Below are 15591 nucleotides of genomic sequence, written 5' to 3'. Positions count from 1 at the left end.
GAAACGGTATCGAAAAGGAACAATTCCCCAGCACAAAAGATGGAAGGCAGACGTCAGGTTGTTTAGACCAGCAATTATAAATATATCCCATGCTTTGCGTAGAGACTCGGGTAGGCGGAGTTTTCCGCCACTACCCTCAAGAATCAAGGCGCAGATGCAGCTCCTAAAGCGGACATCCTCTCATAATTTGGGTGTCAAATCTAACGGAATCATAACAGAGGGAGAGAGCAAGCGAGAGAGAGAGAGAGAGAGAGAGAGAGAGAGAGAGAGAGAGAGAGAGAGAGAGAGAGAGAGAGAGAGCAATATAGTTCTGGTCAGACTACTATTTCAGATTGAAGAGCTTCCTTCCCCAGCCGATGATGGTGTCCACGTCCGGCGATGTCTTCAGCACCGTGCCCTTGTCCAGTCCCAGCTGCAGCCACTGCTCGGCCGTCAGCGTCTTGCCGCAGGCGTTCACCGTGGCGTTGGCGGTGGGCGTGTAGATGGTGTTGTCGCCGGTGAGGAACGAGAGCGTGTCTGGCTTGGTGAGATCGCAGGCCGGCTGAAAGCGGTACATGTTCTCGTTGGCCACGCCGCGCAGTACGCACGTGCAGTTCATGTAGGCCTCGGCGTACGTGGCGTTGAGCGTGTTCTGAAAGATACTGAAACAGGAATAGGAATAGACCTGTACCCAAAACAAAACAGCACACCGCACACAGGAAAGAGACAACGGTACAGTATTACTGTGATGGCTTTAGTGCTGGAAAGGAATGTATCACACTACAATTATAGGCAGGATCTCTTGTGCGGGGTAGGCTTGGGAGGGGAGGATGGTACAAGCTGAAGTAAAGTAAAGCCTCAATGCAAAACCTGTTTCAAGCGACCACTTGTGCTAAGGGATCCCTAGGTTCAGAGACCACCTGTGACAAGTGACCACCAGTGCATGGATAAGAGAACACCTGTGTTAGGGGACCACCTGTGTTTCGAGGACACCTGTGTTTTGAGGCCACCTGGGTTTAGAGATCACCTGGGTTAAGACTTTAGAGAACACCTGGATTTAGAGACTTCCTGTGGCAATGCAGCACGTTATCGGTTTAGATCAGCTACTAGTACTCACCACAGGGTACAGGTTGTAGTTGTTGGTTGAGACCTTGTTGTGACCGCCATAGTTAGACTTATGTCCGCCGTACACCAGGTAGTTGTCGCTATGGTGATAGTAGGCACTTCCGTCGTCGTTGTCCAGGCACATGCTAGATCCGTAGTTGCCAATAAGGAAGTTGTGGTGGATGTTGTTCACAGCCGGGTACAGCGACGGGTTCTCAGGGTCTGCAACGTCGGTGAGAAACGGTTGCCGATCCCAGGAGTTGAACGGCCCGTGATCGCTGCTCTCGCGGCACATGTTGAACAGAACGTTGTCTTCCATTTCGTTGCCGCCGCCAAAGCCGTCGTTGATGTTCACGCCGGCACGCGGTCCGTTGAAGCAGATGTTTGTACGCAGTGTGGTCTGCGCCGACTTGGCTTGGAACCAGCAGCTGGACTGTTTCTCGTAAAGGCCGATCTCGTGGATGAAGTTCTGCTCGATCCGATTACGCCGCGGCTGTTCGCCAGATGTGCCGTCGATCAGATTCGTGTAGCCCCACGCGGCCATTGCCGTGTCTCCAATCAAAGTGAATTCATTGTTACTGATCATACTGTCATGGACAAATCCAGACAGGAACAATCCGTTGCCGTCTAGATTCTTGAAAACGCAGTTCTCAATCGTAAGTAGTTTTGTACCTTCGGCAAACACCGCACCGGATCGTTGTAGGCCCCAGTCTCCACCGGATGGTACACCGTGTGGATCCATGTACGTGTACGCTGCTGTTGTCAGGACAACATTCCTCAGGGTAAAGTTGAACACTGGATTGTCCATAGCAGCAGTGATGCTGATGAGAGTTTTCAGGTTGGCAGCAACAAACTGGAAGTCTTCCGGTGGAGCTCCAGTTCCATTGTGGAAATAGTATAGTTTACCAGTGTCTGGATTATAGAAGTACTCATTAGGGTGATCGAGCTCTTCGAAAACATTTGCCAACCACCACTCAGAGCCCTTTGCGCTTCCCCGTGCACCTTGAAATCCTCCCCGGGAGAACTTGCCCTTCCCAGATTCCGGGTCGAAGTCCTTGAACTCGAACATCCACGAGGACCAATGCGACGGGCGCCATGTATGCAGTACTGCAGTCTCCTGGAATAGCTCCGCATTGTATGTCGCGGCTCGTGTCAGGACCGTCTTGTTGAAGGTTACGCCGGACGGGGACAGGAACGTGAACGCTCCACCACCGCTGGGCTTTTCGGAGCACCAGTACGACTCGGGCGGTGTGAAGATGCTGCACGGGCCGTCCACGCCGATCTGGAAGTGCTCAAAGTCCGGGTTGGCCTCGTACGTCGGCGTGCCGACCGTGATGAAGGTCGAGTTGCCCAGGTCCGCAGGTCCATCCCAGTCGGCCCCGCCCGGCACCCATCCAGCCGGGAACAGGGTCCTCTCCGCACTCACAATGTTCGGATAGCGTGCACGGTTGGCGCGGAAGAAGTTACCGGCCTCGGCGTCTTCTCGTGTTTCGGCAACGAACATGCCGAGCTGCAGGTTTTCCGGTGCTTGCTCGGTGACATCGGCAACGTAGATGTTAGGAGCCTGCGCCCAGTAGCCACTCGTGTCGGTGGTGGAGACATGTGGTGACCACCAGTGGTCGCTGTGCAGGTAGCAGCCCTGGCTCCAGCCGGTCGCGTCCTTCTTGTGCCAGGTCCACGCAAAGCAGGTGCCGTACTTGCACTGGGCTTGGCACTCCTCACTGCTGGCGAACGTTCCCACGTACCTGCATGGTGCAAGCCCAGACGAAAGAAATATCGCCGCAGCTAGTCAGGACGTACATAGATGTGCTTCTAGCACCAACATAGAGTTACCTTTACAAAGAGAAAGAGAGAAAAGGGGCCAGTTGGGATTCGTCAAATGATTGTATTAGCATGAAACAGTGAGCTACGACGAATCCCAACCGGCCCACTTTTCTCTTTCTCGTTTGAAACGCTCTGCACTCTGTGAATCGAGCACTTTGCCGGCAATTTGCCAAAATTTACACCTATAGGGTTACCCTAACATGTATTCTACCGACTGACTAGAAGCCAGAGTTAACACTCTGATGGATGGAGGGAGAGTCACTGCAATAATTATACAATAGCAATGCAGGGTGTTATAATGGTAAAGTAGCTGTCATGAAAGGAGACATCAGTCCTGGTCAAGACAACTCTAGTGATGCACCGGCTTGCACTGTCAGCGAATGTCGTCACTGTACATGTAGGAGATTCCCGAGAGAATGTCTCTGAGCCAAGCACCCACGTGCACTGCAATTTCGTTGGATTCTGTGGTTTATCATCCCCTTCCTGTACAAACGCATACCAGTTTGCAAGCCCAGGGTTTTATCATTTCGTTGGACAATGTAGGGAAGTCCCAGCAGGGGCCAGGAAATGCCCCTGTGTTAAAGGTGGCGGTGGGGTGGTGATGGTTAAAACCATTTTTTAAATTTTTTAAAAAACTTACTTGATAGTTGGTGTGCTCTTTCCTGGACCGGGCACATGTCCCCATACATTGTCAGCTCCTTGCTGTATGACCATCGTCGCAGGACTCTGTGACACGTTGTATGGCTTCCACTGCGGTGCGAGAGGAAGTCCTCCGCTCAGCACTGCCGTCTCTCCAGGTGCAGATTCGATGATTGTACCGCTGTCCTGTACGTTCACTTCCACCGTGGTGTTCAGATAGTGAATTCCAGAACGCAGTACTATGCCCACGCTGATGTCTGCAGCTCGCGAGCCAGGGTTCTTGTCCAGCTGCTGTCGTCGGTACGCCCGAGTGTGTGCCAGTGCCCGATGCAGCGTCCTGAACGGAGTGCGCGCATCGCTTGCATCCGTGCTGAAGTCATCCCCGACTTTCGCATCCACATACACACGATACTGGACTTGGCTCAGCTTGTCGCTCAATGGTGGTGATAGCCTCTTCTTCTTCTGATGTTGCTGGTCCGTGCGTCGCTGCTGCTGAACTGAAATGTCAGGGTTAGGATTGAATGGTTTGTGACATAGCGTGGTCAATTGGAGTGCATCCCACACGTTCTTCATCGGTGCACGATGCGGTTGTAACGAGAGACTGTAGTTGTAAGCCAGATAGCGTGCTTCGCAGTCGAAATCTGTGGGCACATCGTCCGGAACACCATTATTTCCGATGCGTCGAAGCAGCTCGAATCCATCATAATTCACCGCCTCCTGATGGTAGCCAAACTCCGCACCCTCCGTCACCGCAAATACCGCGAGCATGGCTGACAAAGCCAGAACAAGGGACGCAGCCTTCCACACAGTGTTCCTTGTGAATCCAATCATATTCATAGGCTCTCAGCTACTCAAGAAAACTGTCCGACTGAGTCGAGCCTTGTACGCGGATGGGTGATACCTTTCCCAGAGTCGATATCAAGAAAATTGTTTTGCCACCACCTACCGTGACACTTTTCAACTAAAATTTTATCAACGGCGTCGTCCAGCCCACCTTGGCTTGGCACCCTTCTACTGGCTGTTGCCACTGTTGTCACCGTTGACCAACCCAGCTAGGCCAGCGCTGCATGATTGCATTATCATAACGGTCGTCGATGTCCGGACTAAGCCAACCAGTACTAAAAAAGGCTTTGGTCCGTTTGTACCAGACTGGGCAGTGCAGTGGCATCATCCCTGCGTTCGATAATATCTGCGCTCACGCAACGCACGAGTACGTCGATGTCTCAAGTCGAGGCTCAAGCTGCAAGACTCAACTCGATCAACTTACTTTAGTCGGGACCCAACGTCCCAATAATTACCAATACAAGTCAAAGTACTTGCCTTGGCATTGCTTGGCTCCGACTTGAGAGTTGAGTCTGTCCGATGCCGTGCCGTGGCGTGTGCAGTGTTGCGAATGCAAGTATGGGGTTTCCCCTCATCTTTCACCAGCCTTCACACACCACACGCACCCCTACACCATGTACACTGAGGCTACAGGCTACACTACAGTCTCTACACTCTACCGGTACATACTCCCCCTGGGCCTGGCCTACACCATGTAGATGATGTTGGTCTACGTCTACACACCATCTACACCAATCTTGTTTTGTAGGCGTTTTCCAGGACCAGAGTCTGGCAGAGAAGTAGAGAGTCTGGTGGTGGAGAGCCCTGCTAAAGACTTGAAAAAAGACAGAGAGTCACTCAGTGACACTCAAGACAGTGAAGTGACAGGCCAGGGGGAGAATGAAGTGAAATAATTATAAAAGGTGAAAGAAGTCATCGTTTTTGACATTTTCATTATCTTTCACTGGCCTTGGAGTTTTCTTTTATTTGCGACACATTACCGATCTGTGTTCCATAAAGCGACGGGCAGGGCAGGTATTGTTCAGGCAGCAGAGCGACCATAGCTGAGCAATCTTTCCCAGCGCGCCGTGAATGTGCGAAAAACCGACGAGAGAGCTCGCAGTAATTGTCGTGTTATGAGCCAGCCGCTGGATCCCGGCCAGTAGTTTGCAGCATTCAGTGAGTCTGGATACAGGATTTAACGGAGCAGCAGTTCCACACGCCGGCACACGCACGCACCCCCGCGCCCGCACTCACCATGCCTGTCACCTACCTGAAGAAGGCGCAGAAGACGCCGCAGAGCGGCAGCGAGGAGACGAGCCGGATAGTGCGTGCAATGCTGCAGAAGATCGAAGCCGGTCGGGAGCAGGCAGCTATACAGTATGGCAAGGATCTAGACAAGTACGAGGGCGACATCGTGCTCAGCAAGGAGCGCATTGAAGCGGCAGCCGACACCGTTTCGGAACAGCTCAAGGCCGACATTCAGTTCTCCATCGATCGTGTACGCAAGTTTGCCCAGGCGCAGCGCGACTCGATTCAGTCGTTTGAAACGGAGCTGTCGCCAGGTCTCTGGGCCGGGCAGAAGCTGATCCCGATCGACGTAGCCGGCTGCTATGTGCCAGGTGGCCGCTACTCCCACGTAGCCTCCGCGATAATGTCTATAGTCACCGCTAAGGTAGCGGGTGTGGAGCACATCGTAGCGTGCACGGCACCGCACGACCAATCCGGCGCCAGTCCGGCTATCGTGTATGCAATGAGTGTGTGCGGCGCGGACACCATACTAGTGCTGGGCGGGGTGCAGGGCATAGCCGCTATGGCGTACGGACTGTTCACGGGCCGCGCTGCCAAAGTGCTCGTCGGTCCCGGCAACCGCTTCGTCGCCGAAGCCAAGCGCCAGCTGTTCGGCCAGTGCGGCATGGACATGGTCGCCGGGCCGACGGAGATTGCCGTCATCGCCGACGGCAGTGCCGATGCGGCCATTGTCGCCCAGGACCTGGTATCGCAGGGCGAGCACGGGCCCGACTCGCCGTGCTGGCTGATCAGCACGAGTCGGCAGCTGGCGGAGGACGTGCTGGGCCACATGGACGGCCTCATCGCCGACCTGCCTGAGCCGAATCGCGACGCGGCCACCGTGGGCTGGCGCGACTACGGCGAAGTGGTCGTCTGCGACACTCGCGACGAGGCGGCAACCGTGTCCGACCAGTACGCCGCCGAGCACCTGGAGGTGCAGACGGGCGAGAACGAGTGGTACGCACAGCGCCTCCGCAACTACGGCTCGCTGTTCGTCGGCGAGGAGACGACGGTCACGTACGGCGACAAGTGCTCCGGGCCGAACCACATCCTGCCGACCAAGGGCGCCGCGCACTACACCGGCGGCCTGTCCGTGCACAAGTTCATCAAGGTGGTGACAACGCAACGCATGACACGAGAGGCCAATCGCGAAGTGGGAGCGGCGGCCGCGCGCATATCTCGCCTCGAGGGCATGGAGGCGCACGCCCGCGCTGGCGACGTGCGCCTGAGGAAGTACTTTCCCGGCGAAGACATCAAGACGAGCGTGTGACTCTTCTGGTTCAATTGTGAACGGTAACAGTACAGTACAGTACAGTACAGTACAGTACAGTTCCGTACTGTACTGTACTGTGCTGTACTATGCTGTAGTCTGTGCTGCATTTATAAATGTGCAGACTGTGTACATGTACATGTGAATGTACATCACATGTAGATGGACTTGCCATATGGCTTGACAATGACAGTCCCCTATTTGATAACCTACTTTAATACTCTCATGAATACTGCCCCGGTATTGGGCACTTCCAATATAAAACCGTAACGAGAATTTTCGAGCTATACTAGGGGTCGTCTTTTTTAAATCGGAGCGTGTATACCTCATGCTCAGTACCCTGTTGTGTTTTGCTGCTTGACCCATTCAACAGCAGACATTTCTTTTTCCTTAAAAAAAGAAGAAGAAAGTGGCCCACGGAGACCAAAGGCATGTTCGACTGGTAGGATCGGGATCCAGATCAAACGGATCCACTGGATTCGCACCCTTTCGATTGGTCGAATCCGGATCCAGATCTTTTGGATTTGGATCTGGTCAACCCACCTTGGGGAGCAGGGTTGACCCGATCCAACGGATCCAAAATTAATGTGACCTTCGTGCGTGGCGGGTAAAAATCCTGTTTGACTGTTTGTACAGATTGTGGTACGCACACACGTGGATCGAGATACTCTTGTTGACTTTTCGTACGACGCGAGCGGTGAGTACAACTTTCACCCTTTTGGGTGACCTGTGAGCACCATTTTAATAATTCGTCAACATGGCAACAGTCAAGGTCCAAAAAAAGTGTTCGGTTGACTCTGAAGGATCTGAGATCTGGATCCCGATCCTACCAATTGAACATGCCCCAATACTTTCTAGAAAACTAGGATTCTCATCATTTCCGAACGTCTTTCAGGCTATCAATAAAGTAACTAACTACTTAGTTGTGCTCGTACACAACTCATACATTGTATATCAAGAGTGCAGAGATCTGCAGGGATCGATCACCGCCCAGGGTCACCGTGGTACCAGCAGAAGTTTAGTTGACCAGTTCACTGGTACAGTGCGTATCGGTTATAGCGTGGTGGTGTAAAAGAATATACTGCCTACAAGAATGAACTCTCATGTTTTCATAATCATAACACGGATTTCAAGTGCACATTTATTCTTACAAGCAATTTTATCCCATAGTAGAATATATCGGTCCTAAGAATGGACTTTGTGTAGCGAAACATACCAGATTAGTACAAAGTGTATCGCCTGTAGTAATAGTATCCGTCCGTTCTGATCTGACTCTCGTTGCGTCGTAGTGCTGCAGATTCAACTGTTGTGATCATGTAACTCATTTTGCATAGCCACATGGTAAGCCTATGTGACTGTGACCAACCATATGCACAGAAGTACTGCGTTGTATGTACGATGATCTTCCTGCCTCTGCGCACATGCATGTGATATACCACACTTGATTTATCGTGTGTAAGAAATATCGGAAATAAGAATAGAAAGTCGTTTTTCAAACACCCACGCTATAACCGATACCTACTGTACATGCATGGTAGAGACCGGGAGTACAGTCAGACCTCGCTTATCCGGTCCTCTTTTATTATCCGGATCCCTCGCCATCCGGAAGAAAATAGCTGGTTAGGCCAAACTAAAGAAGGTGTGTGGTTCGACTAACATGGACATTTTTTTAACGGGCGGGCGGGCGGATTTTTTTTTTTTTAATATATATTTTTAGTACATGTAAATACACTGTATACGCGTATCGAGTAGACTCTACTACCCAGGGAGCCCTACACATACCGGTATGTGTAGGGCTCCCTGCTACTACCAGCACAAGGCAGCAGTCGTACCACTCACTGCACTGCACTGCAGTACAACTACAAGTCAAGTCCAAAAGGAGCCGCCTGCGTCCGCAGACTCACGCCGCACAGCACGTAGACGTGGACGTGTTCAGTCCACGTACGTCAGTCACACGACAGCCCGCCGAAAAAAAGTTACGGTCGGGCTGAAATTGTACGGTCGGTCGGGTGAGTCGAACCACACACCTTCTTTAGTTTGGCCTTACATATTTACAGCATACGTGATGCATCCAACATAAACGGTGTTCGGTTATCCAGTTCCCTCGCCTATCCGGATATTTTTGTGGAAAACAGATGTGTGCGGTTATGCGAGGTCTGACTGTAGTAAAATACCGGTATTTTATGACTCCCTGGTAGATATCTACATAATCATTGACATAAATAATGTCATTGTGCATGGTTTGAGAGCAGCGAATCCGAAATCAAAATCTGCCTCAAGTATTTCTGAGTCACTGTGGTATTTGACATGCCGGAGATTGAATCAAACAAATTACTGCAAGGATCGCAAACTGCGGCATGCGAAGAGGGAGACTGCGAGAGGTTTATCCTTCTGAGTGAGTACGACTCCGGCTTCCCGTCGTTCAGATCGGCATGATGTTATCTCTTACCGTGAGGGATGGTCAAGTCCTCGTCTTCTCGTGCCTGTTGGTCGGGTTGGTGGTGACAGAGGGTGCCGAGTTTGGCTACCATCAGGAGGCGGTGAATTATGACGGATTCGAGCTGCTCCGTCGCATCGGCAACAATGGTGCTCCGCAGGATGTGCCGGCCGATTTCGACTGCGAAGCACGCTATCTGGTTTACAACTACAGTCTCTCATTACAGCCGCATCGTGCACCGATGAAGAACGTTTGGGATGCACTCCAATTGACCACGCTATGTCACAAACCATTCAACCCTAACCCTGACATTTCAGTTCAGCAGCAGCGACGCACGGACCAGCAACATCAGAAGAAGAAGAGGCTAGCACCACCACTGAACGACAAGCTGAGCCAAGTCCAGTATCGTGTGTATGTGGATGCGAAGGTCGGGGATGACTTCAGCACGGATGCAAGCGATGCGCGCACTCCGTTCAGGACGCTGCATCAGGCACTGGCACACACTCGGGCGTACCGACGGCAGCAGCTAGACGAGAACCCTGGCTCACGAGCTGCAGACATCAGCGTGGGCATAGTACTGCGTTCTGGAATTCACTATCTAAATACCACGGTGGAAGTGAACGTACAGGACAGCGGTACAATCATTGAATCTGCACCTGGAGAGACGGTAGTGCTGAGTGGAGGACTTCCTCTCGCACCCCAGTGGAAGCCATATAACGTATCCCAGCACGCTCCACAAATGATCATACAGGGAGGAGCTGACAACGTGTGGGGACTTGCACCAGGACCAGGCCAGAGCTCTCCCACCATCAAGTAAGTACAGTCAATTTCGCAAATAACGACTGCGGATATAACGACAATTCGCGAATAACGACAGAATTTCCATGCCCAGAGCAAAGTCCCATCTAACTGTATACATATAATGAGACTTCGGGTATAAGGGCACTTCGCGAATAAGGACACTTTTCTGATGCCCCGCCGAGTGTCGTTATACGCCAAGCTGACTCTACTCTGGAAAGATTGCCCTAAATCCGTAATTCGGTCAACCTTGTGAATAGTGACCCACGATCATGCATGAGAAAAGTGTCATTTTCCGCATCTTGTCATTATTTGTAAGAGTGAAAGTAAGCTATGCAGACAAGGGTCGCTACGTGTCTGAAGATTGGGTTGTTACTCGCGAACTGTTGTTATACCCTCGGTCGATTTTTGATAATGTACTCACGAGATTTACTGTATGGAGGTTACCGGTATGATAATTATAATATTCGCGCCGGGATGTGCGCGAGCATCAATTGAACGTTCAGAAACACACAGCCTATAGCCTTCGCGTCCGCAGGCCACCACTATGCCTTTTCACCTTAATAAGGTTACTGGTATGCGAATACATAATCAGTAGAGATGTGGTGGGGAAGTTGTGGACTCACGGCACAGCGCTGCACTTGCACTGGCGACTCACATTAACATTTAAAAATCTGCTGACTCACGCTGCATGCGTTGTGCACATTAGAAAATCCACCGTGAAATGATACTCGTATCACCTCTATGCGTACATGTGTACATGTTGAGTTGATCCTGTGGGCATCCCGGGGATGAACGCAGTCACTAGTGGAGAGGACTGCTCCCTATACACGGGGGAGGCAATCAGCCCCGCAGCCATGACTTGCCACTTGACTGGCTCATGTCTGTTATCCAGAGCGCACAGGGAAAGTCCATCGAGCTTTCCTCTCGCAAACCTGCAAGAATGCATTATCATGCAGCTCACACGCATTTCGGGTGAGCATAAATAAACAACAAGCCGCACACGTCAGACGTGCACAAGGTAGCACCAGACTGACAAGGAATACTGAGTCTCTGAGACATAGCTTGTGTCCCACCATTTTCCTTGTTTCAATTTTTAAAAGATTTTCCTTGACTCACCATCTGATTACTTATGGGTCGTCCGTAATTATCGAAAAATTAAAAAATCCGTCCTCGTGCAAAATTGTCTCTGACCCACCCACCCACCCCCCATTTTTTCCCATTAATTTTTTGATTTTTACCGATGCCCAGCTCGAAAATAAGAACTGACCCCATGTTCACTGATTCAGTGATCGCACCTACATGTACATGACGTATGTATGTCAAGTACTAGTAGCTAAAGTGAGTAGGAGGTCTACCGAAGGCCATGCACATCCTACAACCACAAAAAAAGTCATGTACCGGTATATCATACTGGTGTTTGCGATCCTACACTACGTCTACAGCTACAGTGCACTACGAGTCAGTGCAACGAGTGTATGAGTCACTGACGGAAAAAAAGGTACGAAAAATCAAAAAATTAAATTCCGCCAGCGCTCTTGACCACCCACCCCCTTTCTGCCTGAGGACGGATTTTTTAATTTTTCGAAAAATACGGACGACCCCTTATGATCATTTATGTTAGAAGACAATTTGCCATCGTATTTTTTCGCACCCCTGGGTTACAGCCCTGGAACCACGGCTGGCTTTTTGTATTTGACTCTTTGCTGCACAGATACGTGGGGACGTTTGCCAGCAGTGAGGAGTGCGAGGGTCAGTGCAAGTACGGCGAGTGTTTCTCGTGGACCTGGCACAAGGCAGACGCGACTGGCTGGAGCCAGGGATGCTACCTACACACAGACCAGTGGTGGGCGCCTCACGTCTCCATGACGGACACGAGTGGCTACTGGGACGATGGGACCAACATCTACGTTGCCGACGTCACGGGCCAAGCGCCGGAAAACCTGCAGCTCGGTATGTTCATTGCCAAAACAAAAGAAGACGCCGAAGCCGGGAACTTCTTCCAGGCCAATCGTGCACGCTACCCGAACATTGCAAGCCCAGACACGACCCTTTTCCCGGCCGGATGGGTGCCGGGTGGAGTGGACTGGGTTCCTCCTGTCGACAAGGGAAACTCGACGTTCATCACCATCGACAAGCCCACGGATGACTTGAACCCGCTGTTCCAGAACTTCCGCATCGGCATTGATGGCCCGTGCGACATCTTCACGCCGCCCGAGTCCTACTGGTGCTCCGATGAGCCCAGCGGCGGTGGAGCATTTACATTCCTCTCACCATCGGGCATCGTCTTCAAGCCGCTCTACTTACCGCGTCTTGCCACCTACGACGCGGAGTTGTTCAAGAAAACGGCGGTGCTGCACACGTGGCGCCCGCACCACTGGTCCTCGTGGATGTTCGATTTCAAGGACTTCGACCCGGAATCCGGGAAAAGTACATTCTCCCGAGGAGGATTTCAAGGAGCGCGGGGAAGCGCGGAGGGCTCTGAGTGGTGGTTGGCAAATGTTTTCGAAGAGCTTGATCACCCTAATGAGTACTTCTATAATCCAGACTCTGGTAAACTATACTATTTCCACAACGGCACAGGACCTCCACCTGAAGACTTCCAGTTTGTTGCTGCCAACCTGAAAACTCTCATCAGCATCACTGGTTCTATGGACGATCCGGTTATCAACTTTACCCTGAGGAATGTTGTCATGACAACAGCAGCCTACACGTACATGGATCCACACGGCGTGCCGTCCGGTGGAGACTGGGGTCTACAACGATCCGGTGCGGTGTTTGCCGAAGGTACAAAACTGCTTACGATTGAGAACTGCGTTTTCAAGAATCTAGACGGCAACGGATTGTTCCTGTCTGGATTTGTCCATGACAGTATGATCAGTAACAATGAATTCACTTTGATTGGAGACACGGCAATGGCCGCGTGGGGCTACACGAATCTGATCGACGGCACGTCCGGTGAACAGCCGCGTCGTAATCACATCGAGCAGAACTTCATCCACGAGATCGGCCTTTACGAGAAACAGTCCAGCTGCTGGTTCCAAGCCAAGTCGGCGCAGACCACACTGCGTACAAACATCTGCTTCAACGGACCGCGTGCCGGCATCAACATCAACGACGGCTTTGGCGGCGGCAACGACATGGAGGACAATGTTCTCTTCAACATGTGCCGCGAGAGCTCCGACCATGCACCGTTCAACTCCTGGGACCGGCAGCCGTTTCTCACCGACGTGCCGAATCCGGAGAAGCCAACAGTCTACCCGGCAATGAACGTCGTCCACCATAACCTGTTGCTCTGCAACTACGGCTCAAGTCTGTGCTTGGACAATGATGACGGCAGCTCGTATTACCATCACAGCGACAACTACCTGGTCTACGGTGGGCATAAGACAAACTTTGGCGGCCATGACAAGATCTCGTCGAATAACTACAATATCTATCCGGTGGTACGTACCTGCATGTTGTGTTTTGCATGTTGCGCGGCAGTGATGTACGTGAGGATGCGCTGGCGTGTTACAGCTGGCATGCCAACGTTGAGATACGTCATGCCATGATGTTTGAGGTTCGCGCTTAGATGGGCGTTTGCGACTGTGCGTGTGTGTGCGTGTGTGCACCTGTGAATGCATTATGTGTTTATATGTGCATACAGAAGGGACTCTCCGTACTTGTCTGCCATCATTTTGTTTTGAACATTGTGTTATGACCTTGAGGAATCAGATACGTTTTGTGTGCTCCCGGTGGGGGATGATTTCATTGCCCTCACATGCTTTACCTCTAACCTGCTCTGCATTATTGGCTATGTGAGAGCGGTTTGACCGGAGCATGTTTTATCATCTGTTGCTGAACCTGTTCTGTTCTGCTGTATTGTCTATGTGAGAAGGATGACCCCAGTGCGTTGTATCGTTTGGTTCTGAACCTGTTCTGTGTCGAACCTGTTCTGCAGGTGTATCAGTACTCCTGTTTCAGCGTCTTCCAGAACGCGCTGAACGCGTCGATCGCCGACAGCTACGTGAACTGCACGTGCGTGCTGCGCGGAGTGCCCGGCGAGTACATGTACCGCTTCAAGCCGGCGTGCAACGTCACGCAGCCGGAGACGCTGTCGTTCCGCACCGGCAACAACCTGGTGTACGCGCCCTCGGCCAAAGCCACCGTGGACGTGTGCGGCGACTTGATGACGGCCGAGCAGTGGCTGCAACTCGGCCTGGACAAGGGCACGGTGCTCAAGACACCACCCGACCTTGACACCATTATTGGATGGGGAAAGAAACTGTTTGGTCTGGTCTGACATTGAGCACATGATGCGACGGTGTGCTCTATTCACTATTCACTCAGATTCTCTTTTTTAAACATATTTTGTGTAATAATTAAGAAGATTGCTGCTAACATTGGATCTTGGCTCAGCCACCTTCTTGCGTACGTAATTATGGCAAATATTCAACATCTCAGTTCTAACATGGATCTGGTGTGCTAGAATACATTGCCGGATTTTTGTCAATTGTAGTGTCATTACTCGGGGTAATTGTACACCAGTATGCCAGTTGTTGGCAAAAAATCGAAGATTCTGAATCTGACTTTTGTGTGTAGCCAAGGACTTGGTGCAAATGACTGAGATCAAAACTTGACCATGCTGTATGCAGTCCATTCATAGGAAATTGGTACCCTAAATTTTCATCGTCTCCCACGTTTTTGTAGAGATCGCGAAAACAACATCCTGCGTTGTGTGACCTGTGCAATTATTCCTTGCCACAGTTGAGGCCAGGAAAGTCCAAGGACAGGACATTAGAAACTCAGCCAGGTTTTACAAAATTAGGACAGGTAGGTATACCATGGAAAAAATTCTGGAAAAAAACAGATTCAAAACCTAGATTTTCTAGTTTAAAGTGGGTTTTTGAATATCAATTCGGCTAAGATCGGGCTTTCAAAAGCCAGCGGGGATATTTTGTATGAATGGACTGATGCCGTGAACATTTGGAAACAATCGTTGTCACGTAGTGTAGCCAAGGACTGTTCGTGTGTTACGGGTTGGAGGTGAAGTGTGAAGATGACATGGCCACCGTCAAAGTTCCGAACTTCAAAAGAAATGAATGGACTGTAGGTTAGTCGCAGCAGAGGTCGTCCAAAAGGCGAGTGCAAAGTGTTTGCAGCATCACAACCACCAGTAACGGAACCACAATGCCCAGGACAGTGCTCAAACACCTTCCCAGAGTGGCTGTGAAGACAGACAGCAGCCACTCATACTGGTCACGTGGCCAGACCGACGTCCAGGCGGGAAGCAGCTGGCACTCACCCGATCTCAGCTGCCGTCCGGTGTGCCCTTGCCCGCGGCGGAATGTGTGCTGAGTGTGGCTCCTCACTCGCAACCGCCTGCTTGCAGCGTACAGCGTTTTCCCGTTTTGCTTCACTATGAATGTGTTGCCTCGGCTTTCTT

General features: G+C 51.3%; 3 protein-coding genes across 3 annotated transcripts; 2 read left to right on the top strand and 1 right to left on the bottom strand.

The window, feature by feature from the left end:
* Positions 1-2: 2 nt before the first annotated feature.
* Positions 3-4728, bottom strand: LOC135811743 (uncharacterized). Its single transcript, XM_065324983.1, has 3 exons — positions 3548-4728; positions 1097-2828; positions 3-664 (listed from the first exon to the last, which is right to left on the bottom strand). Exons 1-3 carry the CDS (start codon positions 4381-4383, stop codon positions 323-325), a joined length of 2910 nt encoding a protein of 969 aa, XP_065181055.1. The 5' UTR covers positions 4384-4728; the 3' UTR covers positions 3-322.
* A 513-nt stretch (positions 4729-5241) lies between these two features.
* Positions 5242-7343, top strand: LOC135811745 (histidinol dehydrogenase homolog). The gene has a single exon (XM_065324985.1). It carries the CDS (start codon positions 5627-5629, stop codon positions 6926-6928), a length of 1302 nt encoding a protein of 433 aa, XP_065181057.1. The 5' UTR covers positions 5242-5626; the 3' UTR covers positions 6929-7343.
* A 1889-nt stretch (positions 7344-9232) lies between these two features.
* On the top strand, positions 9233-14640 carry LOC135811742 (uncharacterized). The gene is made up of 3 exons (XM_065324982.1): positions 9233-10178; positions 11878-13609; positions 14107-14640. Exons 1-3 carry the CDS (start codon positions 9361-9363, stop codon positions 14446-14448), a joined length of 2892 nt encoding a protein of 963 aa, XP_065181054.1. The 5' UTR covers positions 9233-9360; the 3' UTR covers positions 14449-14640.
* Positions 14641-15591: the final 951 nt, after the last annotated feature.

The sequence above is a fragment of the Sycon ciliatum genome, chromosome 3 (assembly GCF_964019385.1).
Source record: "Sycon ciliatum chromosome 3, ocSycCili1.1, whole genome shotgun sequence".
Lineage (NCBI taxonomy): Eukaryota > Metazoa > Porifera > Calcarea > Leucosolenida > Sycettidae > Sycon > Sycon ciliatum.
This window is presented reverse-complemented; position numbering and strand designations above follow the sequence as displayed.